Source organism: Lissotriton vulgaris, chromosome 5, assembly GCF_964263255.1.
Source record: "Lissotriton vulgaris chromosome 5, aLisVul1.2, whole genome shotgun sequence".
In the NCBI taxonomy this organism is placed as follows: Eukaryota; Metazoa; Chordata; class Amphibia; order Caudata; family Salamandridae; genus Lissotriton; species Lissotriton vulgaris.
The window spans coordinates 1,989,409,623-1,989,429,928 of record NC_141693.1 but is presented as its reverse complement, the minus strand read 5'-3'; the positions used below and the strand labels follow the sequence as shown (position 1 = coordinate 1,989,429,928).

At 46.9% G+C, this 20,306-nt stretch overlaps 1 protein-coding gene across 1 annotated transcript; it reads right to left on the bottom strand.

Moving 5' to 3' along the window:
- Window positions 1-9,059: 9,059 nt before the first annotated feature.
- Window positions 9,060-18,711, bottom strand: LOC147717959 (surfeit locus protein 6 homolog). The gene is made up of 2 exons (XM_086920592.1): window positions 18,628-18,711; window positions 9,060-10,098 (listed from the first exon to the last, which is right to left on the bottom strand). Exons 1-2 carry the CDS (start codon window positions 18,703-18,705, stop codon window positions 9,400-9,402), a joined length of 777 nt encoding a protein of 258 aa, XP_086776718.1. The 5' UTR covers window positions 18,706-18,711; the 3' UTR covers window positions 9,060-9,399.
- Window positions 18,712-20,306: the final 1,595 nt, after the last annotated feature.

Below are 20,306 nucleotides of genomic sequence, written 5' to 3'. Positions count from 1 at the left end.
TCGCCTTCCTAACAGAAACATGGATGAACGTTTCCTCCGCCCCAGACATCACCATTGCCATCCCTGAAGATTATAAGATTACACGCAAGGACCGTACCGGCCACACAGGAGGAGGAATCGCTATCGTCCACAAGAAATCCATCCACATCTCAACCAGCTCCGACGTCAATCTCGCCAACTCTGAACACCTTCACTTCCAGATCCACATCGACCCCAAGACCACACTCAGAGGCACCCTCCTCTACAGACCACCAGGACCCCGCGCAAAATTCAGTGAAGACATCACGGACTTCATCACTCCACACGCACTCCCCTCCAAAGATTACATCCTTCTGGGAGACCTCAACTTTCACCTTGAAAAGAACAACGACCGCAACACCACCACCCTCTTGGACAACCTCGCCAACCTCGGACTTAAACAACTGGTCACTTCTCCCACCCACATCGCAGGTCACACACTCGGCCCCATCTTCACCTCCAGCAATCATGTCTCCTTCAGCCACACTACGGATCTCCTCTGGACTGACCACAGCTGCGTTCACTTCACCTACAACAAGCCGAAACCCACCAACCACCCCCAACCAACTCTGCAAAGAAACTGGAACAAAATCACCATCGACCAGATCTCCTCATCGCTCCTTCTAAACACCCCAGCCCACTCTTCTAACCCAGACCAAGCCGCCGCCAACTTCACCCTATGGTTATCCAACACCGCCGACATTCTAGCACCACTGAAAAAACGTCAAAGCAAACCTGGCAGCAAAAGGCCTCATGGTTCAACGATGATCTTAAGAAGTCCAAGAAACTCTGCCGCTCCCTTGAAAAGGCCTGGAAAAAAGACCCAACCACCAGCACCAAGGACGCCTTCAAAAACGCCCCCCGCATACACCACCAACTAATCCGAAAGGCCAAGAAAACAGCATTCAAGGATCGACTAGACAACAACGCCCACAACAGCAAGGAACTTTTCAACATCGTCAAGGAATTTACCAACCCCTCGGCCAACTCCAACGACATCACCCCTTCTCAAGCCCTCTGCGACTCCCTGGCTTTATTCTTCCACAACAAAATTGCAGACATCCACAACAGCTTCGACAACCAACCCGGAGACCAACCCACCCAACCATATGCTGAACATTCTCCCCCCTTGAACACCCTTAACGACTGGAGCCCAATCTCCACTGAGGACACCATCCGCCTAATGAACTCCATCCACTCAGGATCCCCCACCGACCCATGTCCTCACCACATCTTCAACAAAGCAGACTCCATCATAGCACCACACCTCCGAGATGCCATCAACTGCTCCTTCAACTCCGCCACCTTCCCGGAAAGCTGGAAACACGCTGAACTCACCGCCCTTCTGAAAAAACCCACAGCGGACCCCACCGAACTCAAAAATTACCGCCCCATATCGCTCCTTCCTTTCCCGGCCAAAGTCATCGAGAAAGCTGTCAACAACCAACTCGCCGCTTTCCTCGAAGCCAACAAATCCCTCGACTCCTCACAATCTGGCTTCAGAGCAAAACACAGCACTGAGACCGCCCTCATCGCAGCAACAGACGACATTCGAACTCTACTGGACAATGGAGACACAGTCGCCCTCATCCTCCTCGACCTCTCTGCAGCCTTCGACACAGTCTGCCACAGCACCCTTTTACAACGCCTCAGAAACATCGGAATACAAGGAAAAGCACTTGAATGGATCACCTCGTTCCTCACCGGAAGAACCCAGAGAGTCCGCCTTCCACCATTCAAGTCCGAGGCCACTGAAGTCATCTGTGGCGTACCACAAGGATCCTCACTCAGTCCCACCCTCTTCAACGTATACATGAGCCCCCTCGCGGCCATCGCATGCCAACACAACCTCAACATCATCTCCTATGCTGATGACACTCAACTGATCCTTTCTCTCACCAATGACCCCAGCACCGCCAAAACCAACCTACATGAAGGAATGAAAGAAGTTGCCGAATGGATGCAACACAGCCGTCTGAAACTGAACTCAGATAAAACAGAAGTCCTCATCTTAGGCACATCCCCCTCTGCATTGGACGACTCTTGGTGGCCGAAAGCCCTTGGAAAAGCACCCATCCCGACAGACCACGCACGGAACCTAGGCGTTATCCTGGATTCTTCACTTTCAATGAACAGACAAGTCAGCGCCGTATCCTCATCCTGCTTCAACATTCTTCGCATGCTCAAAAAAACATTTCGCTGGATCCCCACCGAAACCAGAAAAACAGTCACCCATGCCCTGGTCACGAGCCGACTGGACTACGGAAACACCCTCTACGCAGGTACTACCGCCAAACTCCAGAAGAAACTCCAACGAATCCAAAACGCCTCAGCCAGGATCATATTAGACATCCCGCGTAACGAACACATCTCTGGCCACCTGAAAGACCTCCACTGGCTACCCGTCAATAAGAGGATCACTTTCCGACTGCTAACCCACGCACACAAATCACTCTACGACATCGGACCAGAATGCCTCAACTCACGACTGTCCTTCTACACCCCCTCCCGCCAACTACGTTCTTCCAGCCAAGCCCTCGCTACTTTACCCCGCATCAACAAGACCACCATGGGAGGCAGATCCTTCTCATACCTGGCAGCTAAAACATGGAACTCACTCCCCACTTACCTTCGCCTTACCCAGAACCACCTAGCATTCAGAAAGCAACTTAAAACGTGGATATTTGACAAGTAATCCTCCTCCCCTCCCTAAGCGCCTTGAGACCCTCTGGGTATGTAGTGCGCTATATAAATTCTTTGACTTGACTTTGACTTGACTATGTTACGTGAAACAGAGCTTAAAAAATTCTTCGTGTTTTTTCTTTTTTTTGTTGAGAAAAGAAAAAAAATATATATATATATATATATATTTATATATATTTATTAACGCTCCAAACACGCAGCAAGACACCACGCTTGACGACACCATGTGCTGGCCAAAATTTTATTTAAGTCAGCCCTTCAGCCGCTGCTCCTCCCGCCTGTCCGCTGCTCGCACCGCCGCTGGCCTGTCGGCTGCTGCTCACATCACTGCTCCTCCCCAGCGCCATGTCCGCCGCTCCCTTACCTCAGCCGCGGCTCCTCCAGCCTGTCCGCTACTCGCACCGCCGCTGGCCTGTCCGCTGCTCCTCACGTCACCGCTCCTCCCCCGCGCTATGTCTGCCGCTCCTCGTCGCGCTCCTGGACGCCGCTCCTCTCAGCGCTCCTGACGTGAGCATGCACGTCGCGGCCGGCGCTACTTCGGAGGGACTACTTGTTTTTTTTACTGTAAATTTTTTAAATAACATTTTTTTTAACATTTATATAGCCGATAACCATCTACACACCCTGACGATTCCAACGGTGTATCGGGTGTGTGGATTGGCGCTGTGGTTCACGAGTTTACCCGCCTCAAAGGCTGAAAGTTCTTCCTTTATTATAGTAGTATAGATAGATGAGTGTTATTTAAATGTTCCTGTTTTTTTGAGTGCCTGCCCCTTGTTGAAGCTGTGGTGTGTTTTACATAATTTAAATGTGTTTTTTTACTAATTGCAGCGAGGAGTCAGAGCAGGGCTATTTGTTTCCCTCTGCAAGCATGTCCGACGTGTGGAAATGGGCAATTTGCAGTATATTTTTCAATTAGTGTGAGTGCTGCGAAAATTCATTCACGTTAGACGTCTGTAAAGCGTTGTCAATGAGGCCCTGGCTGCCCCCTGTGCAGGGCCTTGCAACAGCGTTATTCTGCCTCGTTCTGTGCCCTCTGACAATCTGTAAGTCCACACAGCAATAATGTTGTAGTTCCCACAGCAATAATGCTCTGACTGCGTATTGTGAGCGCTATCAGAGGGACTGCTGTGAGCACCTTTTTTTGCTTCTCCCTGCAAGAACCTTAGACGGTCAATTAACGTCGATCATGCCTCCTTGTGTAATGCAAATGTGAGGCTTGTTAAATTGTCCATGATTAGTTCCCTGGCCGCCCCCTTATGCAGCCCCTTCCAACAACAGTGCGCGAGTACGGCATTCGCGTTTAAAGGTCGTAGATGATGTCTCGTTGTAGAATGGGAAAGAGGCTTGTGGCTATTTTTGTGCAAATTTGTGATTTCTCCGTTATGTCCCTGTCCGCCACCTGTGTATCCCCCTTCAACAACAGAGTGCGACTATGGATTTCGCGTTTGTAGAGCGTACATGATGCCCCAATGGCTTGTGGAAATCGCCATGCAATTTTTTCCGTGGCCTGTGACAATGTGTATTGCTCAGCCGTTAGTGGCCCTGACAGCAATAATGCGCTTTGATCACGTGCGTGTTGGACCAATGGCTGAAGGTTTTTCGTAATTTTCTTTACAATTAATGTGGTACTTGCGTGATTTGTTAATTGTGCAATGTGTGTGGCGCCATTGGTTGTTTGCTGGAAGGCGCTGTGCTTGAGTGATTGGTTATTTGTGTAATGTGTGTGGCGCCATTGGTTGTTTGCAGGAAGGCGCGGTGCCGCGATTGGATGGTTGTGCAAGGTTGTTTGGTGGAAGGCGCGGCCAAGAGTGTTGGGCGATTGGATGCTTGCAACATTGGTCCCGAAGCCGCTCCCTTTTGTTTATGTTGGCTCTGAACCCTGCGGAGTCAGTGAGTACTAAGCCCATTGCACATTCCGAATTTTGCGAAATCGTAAATATTTCAAAAACAATGTGTATGTCACAATGTGTATCCACTACGCTCCGTAATGCTCCTGAAGCGTAAAACGGTGTACTGAAGTTGCTGTGTTGTGTGTGTGCTTGAAACCGAGTGAATGGGACATGCCCCTCTGCCATTGTTACCGCCCACATTGAGAACAACGCCCACAAGGAACTACTTTCTCCGGAATGTTGTTTGCCCTTCGTAATGTATATGTTGTACACATGTATAGCCTATGTCCATCTCCTGGACCTTCCCTTTCCAACGCTGTATTGGGCCTTATGATGGATGGTGTACTTCTGGAGTTTACCTGCCTCAAAGGTTCCTAGTTCTCGCTTTATAATAGTAGTATAGATATAGATTATATATATATCTATATCAATCTGGTTTGAACAGCCCCTGCACCTCCTGCTGCAGCACGGCGAACAGAGACCACTCCGAATCCCAAAATTTCAGGCAAGATCTTCAGCCAAATTAACAGAAACTCCCAGTCTGACACTTTTCGGGCGGTATATATATATATATACGACTACCGTGAGCAAGAACAGTAATCTGTTTGAAACGCGTAGGTGAGGAAGTTTTTTCCGAGATGGATTAAATAAGCTTAACCAAATCCGAGAAGAGTGCGGTGATTATTTCAATTGCTTTGAAAAAGTTACTACGAGTCGTGTCCTTGACTCGGCACTGGCACCAGCTGAATGGTCGCTCCTCCTTCAGAAAGGGGCATTTGCTCTGACAATATATATATATATATATATATATATATATATATATATATATATATATATATATATATATATATATATATATATATATATATATATATATCTCAAAAGAATGCTTCCAAAAGAATGCTGTGCAGCACCTCCAGGGAGAAACTGACACTTCAGTGAATCTTAAGTGCCTCAATCTGACGCGTTTCGGCAAACCCAGTCGCCTTGCCCACTAAGTCTAAAAAGTTTGTGTGCCATTGTAATGAGACACTTGTATAACAGGATAAAGTTGCATGAATAGTGTGTGTATCACTGAGAGGATACACTCAGTGCAGGGACGAGTATTGGGAATGAAGCGTTATGGAATTTCAGCTTTAATCCAAGCACCGTTTCTGAAAAGTTTGTGGATATTGTCTGTTGTATCCGAGAAATTGTAGTGAAAGACTAGAATAGATGCTGAAAAATATTGTCTGTTGTATCCCAGAAATTGTAGTTAAAGACCAGAATTGGTGCTGAAAAATAGGAACAGTACCTTATGCTTGTAGAGAAGAAACAAGGCAGTGGGTCCAAATGTCAAATGATGTGGTGATGTTGAGATCCTTCCTTGTATCCCATCCTCGTCGCCAAATGTAAGAATGGGTCTTCAAAGTAGTCCTTGGTAAGCCATGAAATATGTTTATTTCTTAAATGGATCCCATCCAGTTCAGAGCTCTTAACAGTAGCAACAGCAAGCTTCAACTCCCTGCTCAGTGCTCTGAGAATCATGAACGACATCACAGCACTCCAAAGCACCTGGCAAAAGGCATCTAAGGATGCCACAATGTGCCCTTTAAGAGGCACAGGGCAGTTGATTGAAATATTTGTTTTTAATCAGGTAATAATTTATATGGAATCCATCGTTGATTTTGAAGCCTGTCATACATCGAAAGTTGGCTTGCTGGCAAAGATAGTGGCTTTTAAAAACTGGATGGAAAACAAGTCACAAACTCGTGACGTTAACACACTTTCTTGTCAACTGGAAGGATAATAACTTACTAAGTGTATATTAGAATAGCAGGGGAACCGTCCAGAAAAGGAGGTACTCCCTTGATGAGGAAATAAAGTATAGTACCTAAGGAAGGTAAGCCAAAGACTGCCCAATCAAATAGTTTATGTCTAGGAATAAAGCCTTTCTGTAACACAATCAGATAGCTCCACAGCAGAGCCGAGCCATACCTCCCCCCAAAGCATGCTTGAGAAGGACTATTCACCCTCTGGTCTTATGGTGTCGGTATGGAGACCTTGCCCTCCATAAGAGACATTACCGGCCTCTCTGCATAGCATTTACCAGGCGGCTGCAAGAGACTTAGGAGATACAACTGGATCAACACTCCTAAAGCCTAAGGAACTACATCCTACATCGCTTTCAAGATGCGCTACATGGCCTTCTAGGCTACACAAGCTAAATGTGCACTAGAGCAGTATTTCAGAAAGTGCCTGGGGTTGCAACGGGCGTGTGCGCCCCTCTGGCAAGTTGGATTTTACAGAAGGGGCTGCATAGGCTTGCGACGTCTCTTCCGTAATACAGATAGTGCTGGCGCACTTGTAGCCATCTGTATGTAATAGGGCCCCAACCAGGCAACTTCTGACCTTGGAAGTATTTCAGTAAACTGTTGTAATGCTCTGTATCCTCTTTCAAATCACAAACCAGATAATACATCCATCTCAGATAGGCTCTGTCCGCTGCAGATTCTATCTCTGTTCTGACAGGAGGACTTTAGGTTGTCAACGACATTAATAAATACACATCCTCAAAGATGAATGAACAATTAATCCACTTGTATGGACCCGACTCCTCCTGGTGCATATATTATGGCTACAAATCAATATACCGTAAGACTATGTCGTACAGAGCACATATTGAAAGGCTGCTCAAGGGCCAGTGCTCCAGCCGATGGCTATTGGTACGAGTAGAATTACGCAGTGGAAATGAATAGTGCATCAGGAGGTGGGACACTCAAGTTCTCATTAACTAGAATATCAGACTGAATTCTTCATATTGTTGCCCTTGACAACTGGGCACATCGTCCACTCATCTCCTGACGCATCTAATAAAGATCACGAGGAAGGCTGCTTACATCAGCTTTTGCACCATGTGTAGATCAAGTGAGGACAGCACACAAGTATTTCACCAGTTCATCTTATGGGCAACCGCAGGACAATTTATACCCGTGATCAATTAGGTCTTTTCATATGTTAAAGCAACAAAGCATAAACAGGCATCTATGCATGGCAATATCACTAGGTGGTTACAATGATATGTGATGCACGTGCCGGACAAGGATGCAAAAAGAGGTTACAACACGGTGTGATTAAAAAACTCATAAATACACAGTGCACCCTGTGGCAACATCATCTCACTCTTTGTGACATTAGGTTAGCGTTTTGTTTTTGGTATTTCTTTGTTTGCATTTCAGTTTATTTTTTTTTGTTTCTGTGAATCAAGAGGTTCAATGTGAATACATCTTTTATTCACAAAGGGCACTCTAGGTTTTCACAGCTCCGTCACTGATGCCATGGTTTGCAACGCAGCGGTTTTTAGTCCAGAACGGCTCCAAACCAGTGTCTCCGTAACAGAAATAATTTCATAAATAACTAGATTCATCAAGCATTTTTGCAAGCGCAAACGGTGCGAATCGCAAAAATCAGCTGTTTGCGCCCGCAAAAATGGCATTTGAGATTCATCATTGGTTCATGAACTCGCAATTTGAAAAATCGCAAATAATTGCGATTTCTCAAATTGCAATTGCACTTAGGGAATCGCAATTTGTGATTCCTTAAATGCAATTCATGAACCTTTTAAAAATGGCAAATTCGCAATTTTGGGGCGCTATTTACCGCGAAGTCAAACCTCGTGGTAAATAGCAGAAACTTAGAAAAATGCACTTAAGTGCATTTTTCTAAGTTGTATGTTACACACACACATGTTCTTGGGACATGTGTGTGCGTAACACCAGCGTCCAATATCATTTCAGGGGTGCAACAGGGTGTCCTTTGGACACCCCTGCACCCTTGAAATCGCAAACTCAAAATGCGAATCGCTAATAGCGATTCGCACATTGATATGTCTTCCCATTCATTCCTATGGGCCTTTAGGCTCATAGGAATGAATGGGGAGTTATTCATGATTTGCGAATAGCAAATAGCTATTCGCAAATAAGGAAGCCTTAGGAATCGCAACATAAATTGCGATTTGTACATGAATCCCGTTTTGCAAGTTTGTAATAGCGATTCCTTAATAATCGCTATTACAGACTCGCAAAACGGGACTTTGATGAATCTAGGTGTAAGTTCCCTGTGTGCAGATTACAAAGTGGAGTGAATATTTAAAACATTTTAAACAATGTGTTCCCCAAAATGGGCAAACAATTATTTTCTTCCTTCCTCTGCTTCCTTCCATCAGCCTCTTCTGCTCCTTCTTTCCCACTCTTTCCATCCAATTCACTGATTTTCTATTTCTCTACCTTCTCCCTCCATCCCCATAGTTCCCCTCCGTGAACACTAAGTTAATCTACATAAAAGAAAGATTCATTGAACAGAATCTCAAGGTCCACAGTGGTTACACAAGAACCTGGAACGCAAAAAGTTAAGCACTGTTTGAACATGAAGAGTAAATGTGAATTGAATAAATAGACAAACTTCAAGTTTGAAGTGGAAACTTTTTTACAAAATGAATCACTCTGCTCATGATGGAACACCAACAATATCAGGGCGATAGGTTTAAAAAATCATGGACTAGACGATCTTCAAGGCATTTGATGGTTTAGAACAAACATGAGCACCTCAACTCCTGTTCAAATTACATTTCGTAGCTCTGCTCAATCAAAGCCCATCTTTGGCAACAGGGGAGAACTGGTTCAACAAAAGAAGGCCTTAGCTTGGGAAGAGGTGGCAAAGCTGTTAACAGAGGCATCAGTCACTATACATGTAGTCTATACGCAGATCCCTGATGAGCACCCAGTGTACATACAGGCAAAAATCTGGTTCATTTGAGAGAGGCCTTCTTGAGGTCTTCGGGCAGAACCCGGCCCTTCTTGCGAGCCCGCTCCTTTTTCTTCTCCACCTTGGCCTTATTCCTTTTCTGAATGTTGCGCCGCCTCTTGTCCTGCCGCTTTTGCATCTTGGACTCTGTGTGCTCAGTCCTCTTCTCCCACTGTTTCTTACGCTGAACCTTATGCTTCTCCTTCCGCTTTAAGGCCGCCTTCAGCAAGACCTCGTTGTCCTTAATCTTGACCCCTTCGGCCTTATATAGGACATTGGTCCATTTCATTTTGGTTTCCAGTACCTGGGCTTTCTTTTCATCCTTTTCCTTCAGCTCTTCCAGTTTGCTCTTCCTGGCCTCTAACCAGCTCAGCAGCTGCTTGTAGTTCTTGCCAGTCAGCGGAGTTAGGTTTCCCTTCAGCTTCTCTTTCTTCTTCTCCCTCTTCTGCTGGGGGCCTTTGCTCACCGCATCTTCAGGGATTTCCACCTTGTTGAAGACCATGGTGAATGTGTCTGTAACTTGGGCGGTGGCCTTCTGATCTGGGACCACTGGCTCGCCCACCACACCTTGGGCCTTCTCGTCGTCTTCTTCTTTCATCTTTTTCCTGATCTCCTTTCTCTTTCTTTTCTTTCGTTCTCGCTCCTGCTTCCTGCGCTGACGTTTCTTTTCCCGCTCTTCTTGAGACAGTCCTTTTGAGGAGCCCTAGATGGAATGTAAAGGAAAAGAGAACCTTTTAAAGTATTCTAGTCTCACAAAGTAACAATACCATAGAAAAACCAATGCAGCCTGGAAGCAACTCTGTTCAAGGACAGCCAGACATCACCCTAGCCCCAGTGGTCTTGGCTATCACCTTTGTCCCAGGGATTACAAGTGGTGCCTAAATCACAGCAGTAATTGGCGTCTCCTCCTAGCCCACAGCCCCATCCTCGCTCCTACAAATAGAGTTCTGGCAGAGGGAAACAAACCACCATTACTACCGCCTTAAGCACACAGGCTGCCTCTATCGGGGATATCAAAGCATCAGATCTCCAGTCTGTGTTGTTCAGATATTGCAACCCTTGCTGCTAATGGGAAGGAGATCTAGACTTCAGCCTAATCGCAGGTACACTTTGCTACCCACACTTCACCTGATTAACCCTCTGGAATCTCTGCCTCCCCTACAACCAGTGCTCAATTTAACTAAATAAAAAACAAAAAACAAATACACTTAAAAATATAAGCACAAAGATGGTCATGCGGACTACCAGGACTATCAAATACCAAGCCTGCCTAGTTCTGAATCCCCCTACACGCCTCTTTCTGACACTGTTCTACCCAATATTTCCTAGTCTTCTCTCCACCATTAATGTTACTTGTATATTCTCAATTTGTTATTGATACGTTCTGCTTTTTGTGCAGTGCGCTGATGTCTATAGGTCATGTCATGCTCTAGAAAATCACAAAAATAAATAAATCTTGCTCTGGGTTCTGGTGATAATAAAATGAGTGCTGCTACCCGCCACCTGTATAAATAAAAAACTGCCCATAAGTGAATCCACAAAAACACCAACATAGCGTTTAACAAAATAAAACCCTGCTTCCTTCAACATATTCCTTTCTGCACAGTGCAAACCTTCAGAGGGCCAGAAGATGGTTCAAGTGCAATGACTGAGTGTGTACAGTTTTGGGGAGAGCTAGGGGGTCTCGTTGCATGGCAAAGTTATTCACTATCAGCTAACAAATACTCCTGTGATCAACAATCTTTTTACATAAACAAGTGCATGATCTCAAAAAGTTAACAGATTGTGAAATCACCATACTTAGTGATGGATCGCTCACCCAGGTTATTGTAAACCGGAATCACATTTTAACACACCGTGCTGTGTTCTTGCCATCACTCAGGCAAAAGCACTCAGTCTTTTTTCAGATTATTTATGCTTTAGGGGGTCTTGGTTTCCTTTCCCAGCTAAGCTAAGAAAACCAAGAAGCAGACATGAAAAACGCAGCCTTTTAGGGTTTCCTAGGAATGGTTAGGTCCAGTTGTATACATGTGATGAAAGAGGGATGTGAAGAGTATGGGACTGAAAACCTGGCACCAGCCCAAAGGCACACTGCCCTACAGGAGTAAAATTACCACTGGAGGTTATGGAAAACATTTGGTCACTGTGGCACAGATGTTCTAGTGCATGCCATGTGCTACTGCCCCCGCGGCAACTCCCGCTCCCGCCTCCCAGCTGTCCTGCCCTCCCCGACCTCTACTTAATGGAGGCTGCTTCGTGGTGAGTCGAGCAGAACCCCTTGTGTTCCTGCTCTCCTAGCGCACAGCTCAACCAGGCAGTGACGACCTCAACTGCGAGGACGAGTATTTAGAGGGACTCATCTCGGGACCTACCTCTCAACTGAGATCATGAGCGTCAAACATATCTTAAGGAACTGCTCTCTCAAGGCCTTTGGGTGCATGGCACAGCAATCAGCGCAGATCTTGGAGTCATTGTCGCACTCCAAGCACCAGAGGCACACTAAATGTGGGCGTGTCACCTGTCGGTGACAGGCACCATAAGGCTCAAAACCATCTTTCGTGGCTGACATCCTCAATGAACCAGGAGACAAATTCTTGCAAAAACTCAACTAAAGGTCAGTCAAAACAAGCATTTACAATGCAATGGTCTCGGCATTATTAAAGGTAGAGCTATTGGCATTGCTCATGACTTTTTTTCATTTTTTGTTTTTTTAAAACATAAATAAATGGAATTGTCATTTACAATGGCAATAGGTGAGCATTAGAGAGTAGTAGAGAGTATTCGCGGACACAGAACCACACACACAGACAGAGCTGTGCACACACACACAGACAGAGCCGCGCACACACACACACACAGACAGAGCCGCGCACACACACACAGACAGAGCCGCGCACACACACACAGACAGAGCCGCGCACACACACACACAGACAGAGCTACGCACACAGACAGAGCCACACACACAGAGGCAGAGCCACACACACACAGACAGAGCCATGCACACACACAGACACAGACAGAGCCACACTCACAGACTGAGCCGCGCACACACACAGGCAGAGACGCGCGCACACACACACACACAGCCGCGCATACACACACAGAGAGCCGCGCACACACACAAACAGAGCTGCGCACACACACAAACAGAGCCGCGCACACACAGAGCCGCGCACACACACAAACAGAGCCGCGCACACACACACACACACACACACACACACAGAGAGCCACGCACACACCAGCATCACTACTGCAGAGTTCTCCTACGTTTTCATCTCCCATTTCATCATCACAACATCTTCTTCCAAAACCTCCTCTATTCATTACCATTGCAGCTTCCCCCACGTAACACCACTGCATGGTTCCCCTACTACAACAGCCAACACTGCTCCTGCCATCAGCACACCTCCACAGTAGCAGTTCAGAAATAACCACCTGCATATATATTGACTCCGAATAATAGCTACAGAGGTAGCCATCCACACGGCAGTGAAAAAGAATATGAAGAAAGTTTTAGAAACTTTGTTCTAATAAACAAATCCAGGGACAAACTAGTGCATTTTGGCCACCTCCGGTGCACACAGAGAGGGTGAAACTAGGGATAGTACCTGGCTAGGTTTGACCCACGATGTTTTGTTTGAGGTTGGAATGTGGGTTGGAATGTACTTTTGAGTCTGTGCATCCCTACTGATTTGCATGGTTTAGGGGTTTTCACCAGCTCTTCTCTAATATTTTCCAATACTGAGAACGGCTGGAAATGTACTCCTGACGAGAAGAAATAAATAGTCTTCCAGGGTTGTAAATGCTCATAAGATTTTCACATTTCCCCAAGACATGCCCAATCTTATGCCAGAACCACTACATGGCAAACTCGCGGCCCACTAAGGATCCTGCATATTCACTTTCACACAATCACAGATTCTCTGTGGCACCCCAGACCATTGGGGATCATCTCCGATATGTCCCGCACCCAAAAAAGAAAGTTACCTTCTAACGTCGCCTGTTCACTTTTCTCTCATTCATGGAAGACCTGACCTACATCCGCAATTACTGACTGGCTAGTACCAATTCTCAAAAAAAAACCCTCACGTCCTGTTCCGAAGATTCTCCCCAGGTTAAACTATCTCCTCCTTATGTATAGTCAGCCTTATTTCCAATACGTAAGAAATCAGCAATGACCGGTGCCCCTTACCTGTGTAAACCAATATGGCCTACTAGGATTCGACCCCCTGCAAACTGGACCTGTGCCTTCTCCTGAACTCCTTCCTCAGTGATCTGCTGCCCAACCTTCGGCGATCTTATAGTTTTTTTAAGACCCCCCCTCATCCCCCGAGTTGCCCTGTATCCTTCGTGGTATTTATTTATTTATGCATGCATTTTTATAAAGCGCGGACTTTACCCGAAGGCGTCACAGCGCTGTACGATAGAACTCATGCAATACTCCGTATCCTAAACATCCCGCTGACCCCTCCAAGGACCCTCTTAAGCCTGAACCTATTCTCATCCAAGGGCATTCTCAGATCTGCTCTAGCCTCCTACAAGGACCATTTGTGATTCACTCGCATCCTCGGTCAGTAATACTGCACGCTTGCACCACTATCCACTGGGATCCTCTGTGGCCTGCTCCCTTCTCAGAGACCATTCCAGACTATGCAGAAGAATAGCTAACATCGCTCACTCTCCCGTTACTTCTTTGCACCAGATAGCTGTACTCACCACACCAAATCGCCTTGTCGCAGACTTAGCCCCGCCACCGTAGCAGCCATTTTACCGATCCTTGGTTCGCAGACTTAGCCCCGGCACCGTAGCAGCCATTTTAAAAGCCAAAAACAGATGACAGCAAAGTACAAGGAAATAGAGAAAGGACACGCATGGACTAACAAAGAGCTAGAGCGCTAACATTACTAATGATAGCACAGACCGATATTCTTAGGCAACATGAATTCTTTCTTTTTATATTTGTAAATAGCGCAAACAATACCCATGTTGCCAAAACGCTTTACAGTCGAGCTATTTCCTTACATGGATAGTTACAGAGAGTTCAAAAATTACCAATTTTTCGGAATTGTATATTTGTAAATAGCGCGAACAATACCCAATGTTGCCAAAACGCTTTACAGTCTCCAGCACAATGCCCGCTGCTGCTGCCGCCAGAATGAAGCTCCGGCTCCCAGTCCAGGCTCTAGCGCACAGCTTGCGATGGCAGAAGGGGCGGAAAAGACTGCAGCTGGGCTCCGAGGCGCTGGGCGGAAGCCCCATCCGCAGTTTGTGCCGGAGCATGTGCGCTGCATCACCGTACTTGGCGCCGGCTGGGCAACAATGGCGGCAACAAAGCTTAGGAAATTTTCAGATTTGGGGGCGTGTTTTGCTGTGCTGACTGACGGACGACGTCACTGTCTAAAGAACAGCAAAAATTACGCCCCCAAATCCGAAAAGGACGGGGCTACATCGGAAGGACGGATCTCTCCTCCAATGGCTGGCCTCCGTTTAGGAAGCCAGCCAATGGAGAAGAGACGGGGCAAGGAGGCGGGATCTAGTGAGCTACTGAGAGACATTAATGCTCCGGACCGGAAGCTGCTTCGCAGCTTAACGGTCCCTCGACCTAAAAACTAAGTAGTTCTTCTACGGGTATGTGCTGACTCATGCGAACAGAAAAAAAAACGAATGTCAATACGCTGGCGTGGCGCCTATATAGGTACCGCTTACATCCCTTTCAGCACCGACGATGTCACATGGAGCCAAGCAACGCCACCTACCAACACACAGATTTACTGCTCACAAAAAATGTCTGCATCCAGGCTGCCTCCTGGGGATTATTCTAAGGTAAGGAATCTGCGGCTGGAAGTCTCTATCAGATGTACCTTGACAGCAAGCCCACCGATTCTGCAATACGCTTTTGGGTGAACGCTCACACCGCTAGGAGTTTACTCTCCATGTCAGTTGGCAGAGAGTAGAGCAGGCACGCCCTGTGACTTGAGACAAGGCCCGCTTTCGGTCCATCACCACAGAGTCTAGGGCAAAGGTTTTCAAACTGTGGGACGCGGCCCTTTGGGTGTCCGTAGATATATTCCCATGAGGCACAAATGCCTCAGGAAACACTTGTAAATAAAGATGGCCTGGAGGCACGACCGTGTTTATTTGTCACGTTCCCAGGCTGCCGTCATTTACAGTGTTTGAGGTGCATTTAGAATAATGTGAACTGTGATCCTGAGTGCTGTAGGGCAGGGGATCATTCAGCGCCAGACTGGAGAACCAAATGCAAACCAGGCAATTCAGCTCAATACAGTGCTGCTCCCTTCCTTTCTTGGCTATCTCTTCGTTCTCGCTTTTCATCTCTTTTTTCTAAAAAACAAAGTAAAACAGTGTAGAACAATCAGACGAGACAGCAAAGGTGAAAGGAAGTATACGAGAAGTCTGCAGGCTGGTGTATAACAAATGTGATGGGGAGGGAATTGTAATGGCATGGCATGCTACTGCAGGCCAGTTGGCAGGGTGTAAGGAAAATTAGTCCATACAAGATGAATGCTGTTTTCAACCAATATCGATAAAGGCCAGTTAGCCGGAAACAGGGTTGAGGAGTCCATATTTGAGGAGAGTTGGAGTCTCCATTTCTAAAGGTTGTGAATCTTTGTGCGCCCCTAGTTTGAAATCCAAAGTAAATTTCCCTGGCAGGCTCCGGACATGTGTCACATGTCCTCCATGGCTATGCTCACATGCAGTTGAAACCTATGTTCCTTCAAAGTCTTCAACCCACAACTGGACATGTGTGCCCTTTCATCTTGTAAAAACAACAAGTGATGGACCGAATGTGGATCAATGTCACACACTCCCCCAGTCAAAAGATCTGGGCCCAAATCCATCGGTTTTTTGCACTCCACACCACCCTGGGTTAGACAATGGCGACATGCAAATCAGCTCTGACCCTGTTGCCCCATGGGAACAGTCCAGTCCGAACTACAAAAGCCATGTCCTTCCCAGAACGGAATCAAGCATCCGAGGACCGGACCGGTTTCGAGGTAACACCTCTCATCAGCCCGGCTAGCTTGACTCCAAGTGGTGTGGAGTGCCTGGGACCCACGTCTGGGCATCCCCAGCGCACTTAGGGCGGCAACTGCAAAAACAACAAGTGATGGACCGAATGTGGATCAATGTCACACACTCCCCCAGTCAAAAGATCTGGGCCCAAATCCATCGTTTTTTTGCACTCCACACCACCCTGGGTTAGACAATGGCGATATGCAAATCAGCTCTGACCCTGTTGCCCCATGGGAACAGTCCAGTCCGAACTACAAAAGCCATGTCCTTCCCAGAACGGAATCAAGCATCCGAGGACCGGACCGGTTTCGAGGTAACACCTCTCATCAGCCCGGCTAGCTTGACTCCAAGTGGTGTGGAGTGCCTGGGACCCACGTCTGGGCATCCCCAGCGCACTTAGGGCGGCAACTGCAAAAACAACAAGTGATGGACCGAATGTGGATCAATGTCACACACTCCCCCAGTCAAAAGATCTGGGCCCAAATCCATCGTTTTTTTGCACTCCACACCACCCTGGGTTAGACAATGGCGATATGCAAATCAGCTCTGACCCTGTTGCCCCATGGGAACAGTCCAGTCCGAACTACAAAAGCCATGTCCTTCCCAGAACGGAATCAAGCATCCGAGGACCGGACCGGTTTCGAGGTAACACCTCTCATCAGCCCGGCTAGCTTGACTCCAAGTGGTGTGGAGTGCCTGGGACCCACGTCTGGGCATCCCCAGCGCACTTAGGGCGGCAACTGCAAAAACAACAAGTGATGGACCGAATGTGGATCAATGTCACACACTCCCCCAGTCAAAAGATCTGGGCCCAAATCCATCGTTTTTTTGCACTCCACACCACCCTGGGTTAGACAATGGCGATATGCAAATCAGCTCTGACCCTGTTGCCCCATGGGAACAGTCCAGTCCGAACTACAAAAGCCATGTCCTTCCCAGAACGGAATCAAGCATCCGAGGACCGGACCGGTTTCGAGGTAACACCTCTCATCAGCCCGGCTAGCTTGACTCCAAGTGGTGTGGAGTGCCTGGGACCCACGTCTGGGCATCCCCAGCGCACTTAGGGCGGCAACTGCAAAAACAACAAGTGATGGACCGAATGTGGATCAATGTCACACACTCCCCCAGTCAAAAGATCTGGGCCCAAATCCATCGTTTTTTTGCACTCCACACCACCCTGGGTTAGACAATGGCGATATGCAAATCAGCTCTGACCCTGTTGCCCCATGGGAACAGTCCAGTCCGAACTACAAAAGCCATGTCCTTCCCAGAACGGAATCAAGCATCCGAGGACCGGACCGGTTTCGAGGTAACACCTCTCATCAGCCCGGCTAGCTTGACTCCCAAGTGGTGTGGAGTGCCTGGGACCCACGTCTGGGCATCCCCAGCGCACTTAGGGCGGCAACTGCAAAAACAACAAGTGATGGACCGAATGTGGATCAATGTCACACACTCCCCCAGTCAAAAGATCTGGGCCCAAATCCATCGTTTTTTTGCACTCCACACCACCCTGGGTTAGACAATGGCGATATGCAAATCAGCTCTGACCCTGTTGCCCCATGGGAACAGTCCAGTCCAAACTACAAAAGCCATGTCCTTCCCAGAACGGAATCAAGCATCCGAGGACCGGACCGGTTTCGAGGTAACACCTCTCATCAGCCCGGCTAGCTTGACTCCAAGTGGTGTGGAGTGCCTGGGACCCACGTCTGGGCATCCCCAGCGCACTTAGGGCGGCAACTGCAAAAACAACAAGTGATGGACCGAATGTGGATCAATGTCACACACTCCCCCAGTCAAAAGATCTGGGCCCAAATCCATCGTTTTTTTGCACTCCACACCACCCTGGGTTAGACAATGGCGATATGCAAATCAGCTCTGACCCTGTTGCCCCATGGGAACAGTCCAGTCCGAACTACAAAAGCCATGTCCTTCCCAGAACGGAATCAAGCATCCGAGGACCGGACCGGTTTCGAGGTAACACCTCTCATCAGCCCGGCTAGCTTGACTCCAAGTGGTGTGGAGTGCCTGGGACCCACGTCTGGGCATCCCCAGCGCACTTAGGGCGGCAACTGCAAAAACAACAAGTGATGGACCGAATGTGGATCAATGTCACACACTCCCACAGTCAAAAGGTCTTTCATCTTGTGGCATTTTCAGCAACACATGAAAATAAATCAAAAGAAACGCATACCTGTCCCCGTGCTTCCTCTATTCTCTCATGCAACCTCTTGCGGAGGATGTCGACAGCAAAAAATGAGCTGGTGTCCATCCTTCTGCCTGGAAGACAAGACAATAGTGGCATGTTACCATCAAGTATTTCAGGATCACTAGGTGTTTGTGGATTGAAAATGCCCCTGCAAGTCCCTAGTAAATGATACCCCTGGTACCTAGGGCATGGGCACAAAAGAGGGTCCCTTAGAGTGCAGCATGTATTGTGCCACCCTAAGGGACCCCTCACCACACTTGTGCAGACTGCCATTGCAGGCTGTGTGACATGGTGCAGACAAAGTGTGCCATGCCTGCAGACACTGCATGCCATACATGTAAGTTAGCCCTAAGGTACGGTGCATTATATTACATTCACTAATAGCATTGTCATCCGTGTGGGGCCAGGAATGTTTCTCAGTTCATCTTTAAAAACTCACTTTTAATAAATATTTTACTAAAGTATGAGGTGGTAGTGCACTGTCATTTACAGACAGCATATTTTACATTAAAGTGGCGAACGTTCCCACTAACATGAAGTTTTACTTATAAAACTATCTAGTGTATGAACAATACTTTGTTGGAATTGGGTTTCTGCAAACATATTTATCATTTGCACAGCACCAAGTAAAATGTTCTGAATTGTATTCATCCTATTAAAAAAATGTTATCCATCACACAGAATTACATATCAAGGACTTCATTAACTACTGAAATGTTTGTACAGTTTACTTTTTAACTATTTAAATGTGTGTTAGAATAAAACATGACATCCTACAGCCGGTTCACTGAAGTTGTGAACAGGTCAATTGTTGGTTCTTCAAGATCCTTTCAAGATTTATTTTGTTTCAGTTCCCATTCATGTGAGGTGCTTTCTAGTCTGCTTAATCTGTCCGCCTCTGTGTTCTCCTTCCCCGACAGGTCAATTGTTTGTAGATTGGTTTTCCTTTGGATTGCCAAGCTCCATATCTCCTGTGATAGTTTGCTCAGTGTAAATGGCTCCGCGTCCTGTTTGTTCGGATGAAACGTCGTTGTGTTGTCTGTTTGTATTAAGACCATATTCCCTGTTATAAAGGTCCGAAAAGCTTTCAGGGTTTTATAGCATCTGATTCATTCCATTATCCTCGTACTTTCAGGTTGCTCATCTGTGCTCTCTTTCAGGTTGCTCATCTGTGCTCCCCACCCCTTGTGGGATGCATTGGTTGTGATGGTTACCGTTGGAGTTGGGTTTTTGAACGGGTTCTCCAATGTTATACTCTTTGATATCCACCATTGTATCTCCTTTTGTAGTTTTGTTGTTACAACTAGTAGATCCTCCCAACTCCTGTTGGCTTGTGACCACTTGTTGCATAACTATGCTTGGAACGGATGCATATGCAGTCTTGCATGGGTTATGATGCATGATGCCAAATGCCCATGAACTTCACGACTGTCCTCCCATTCAGAGACTGCCCCTTCTGGTATCTTTGAGCTTGATCCATTATAGCTTTCACTCTCTTTTGAGTTGGGTTTGCTCATGCTGTTTTGGAATCCAGTGTTTCCACCAGGAAAATCTGCTCTTGTTCCGGCTGTGGAGACTATTTTTTATGGTTATAGAAAAACCTAGACGTTCCAGGATTATAATGACTGTTTGAATGTCCCTTTGACATTATTGTTTTGTTTTTG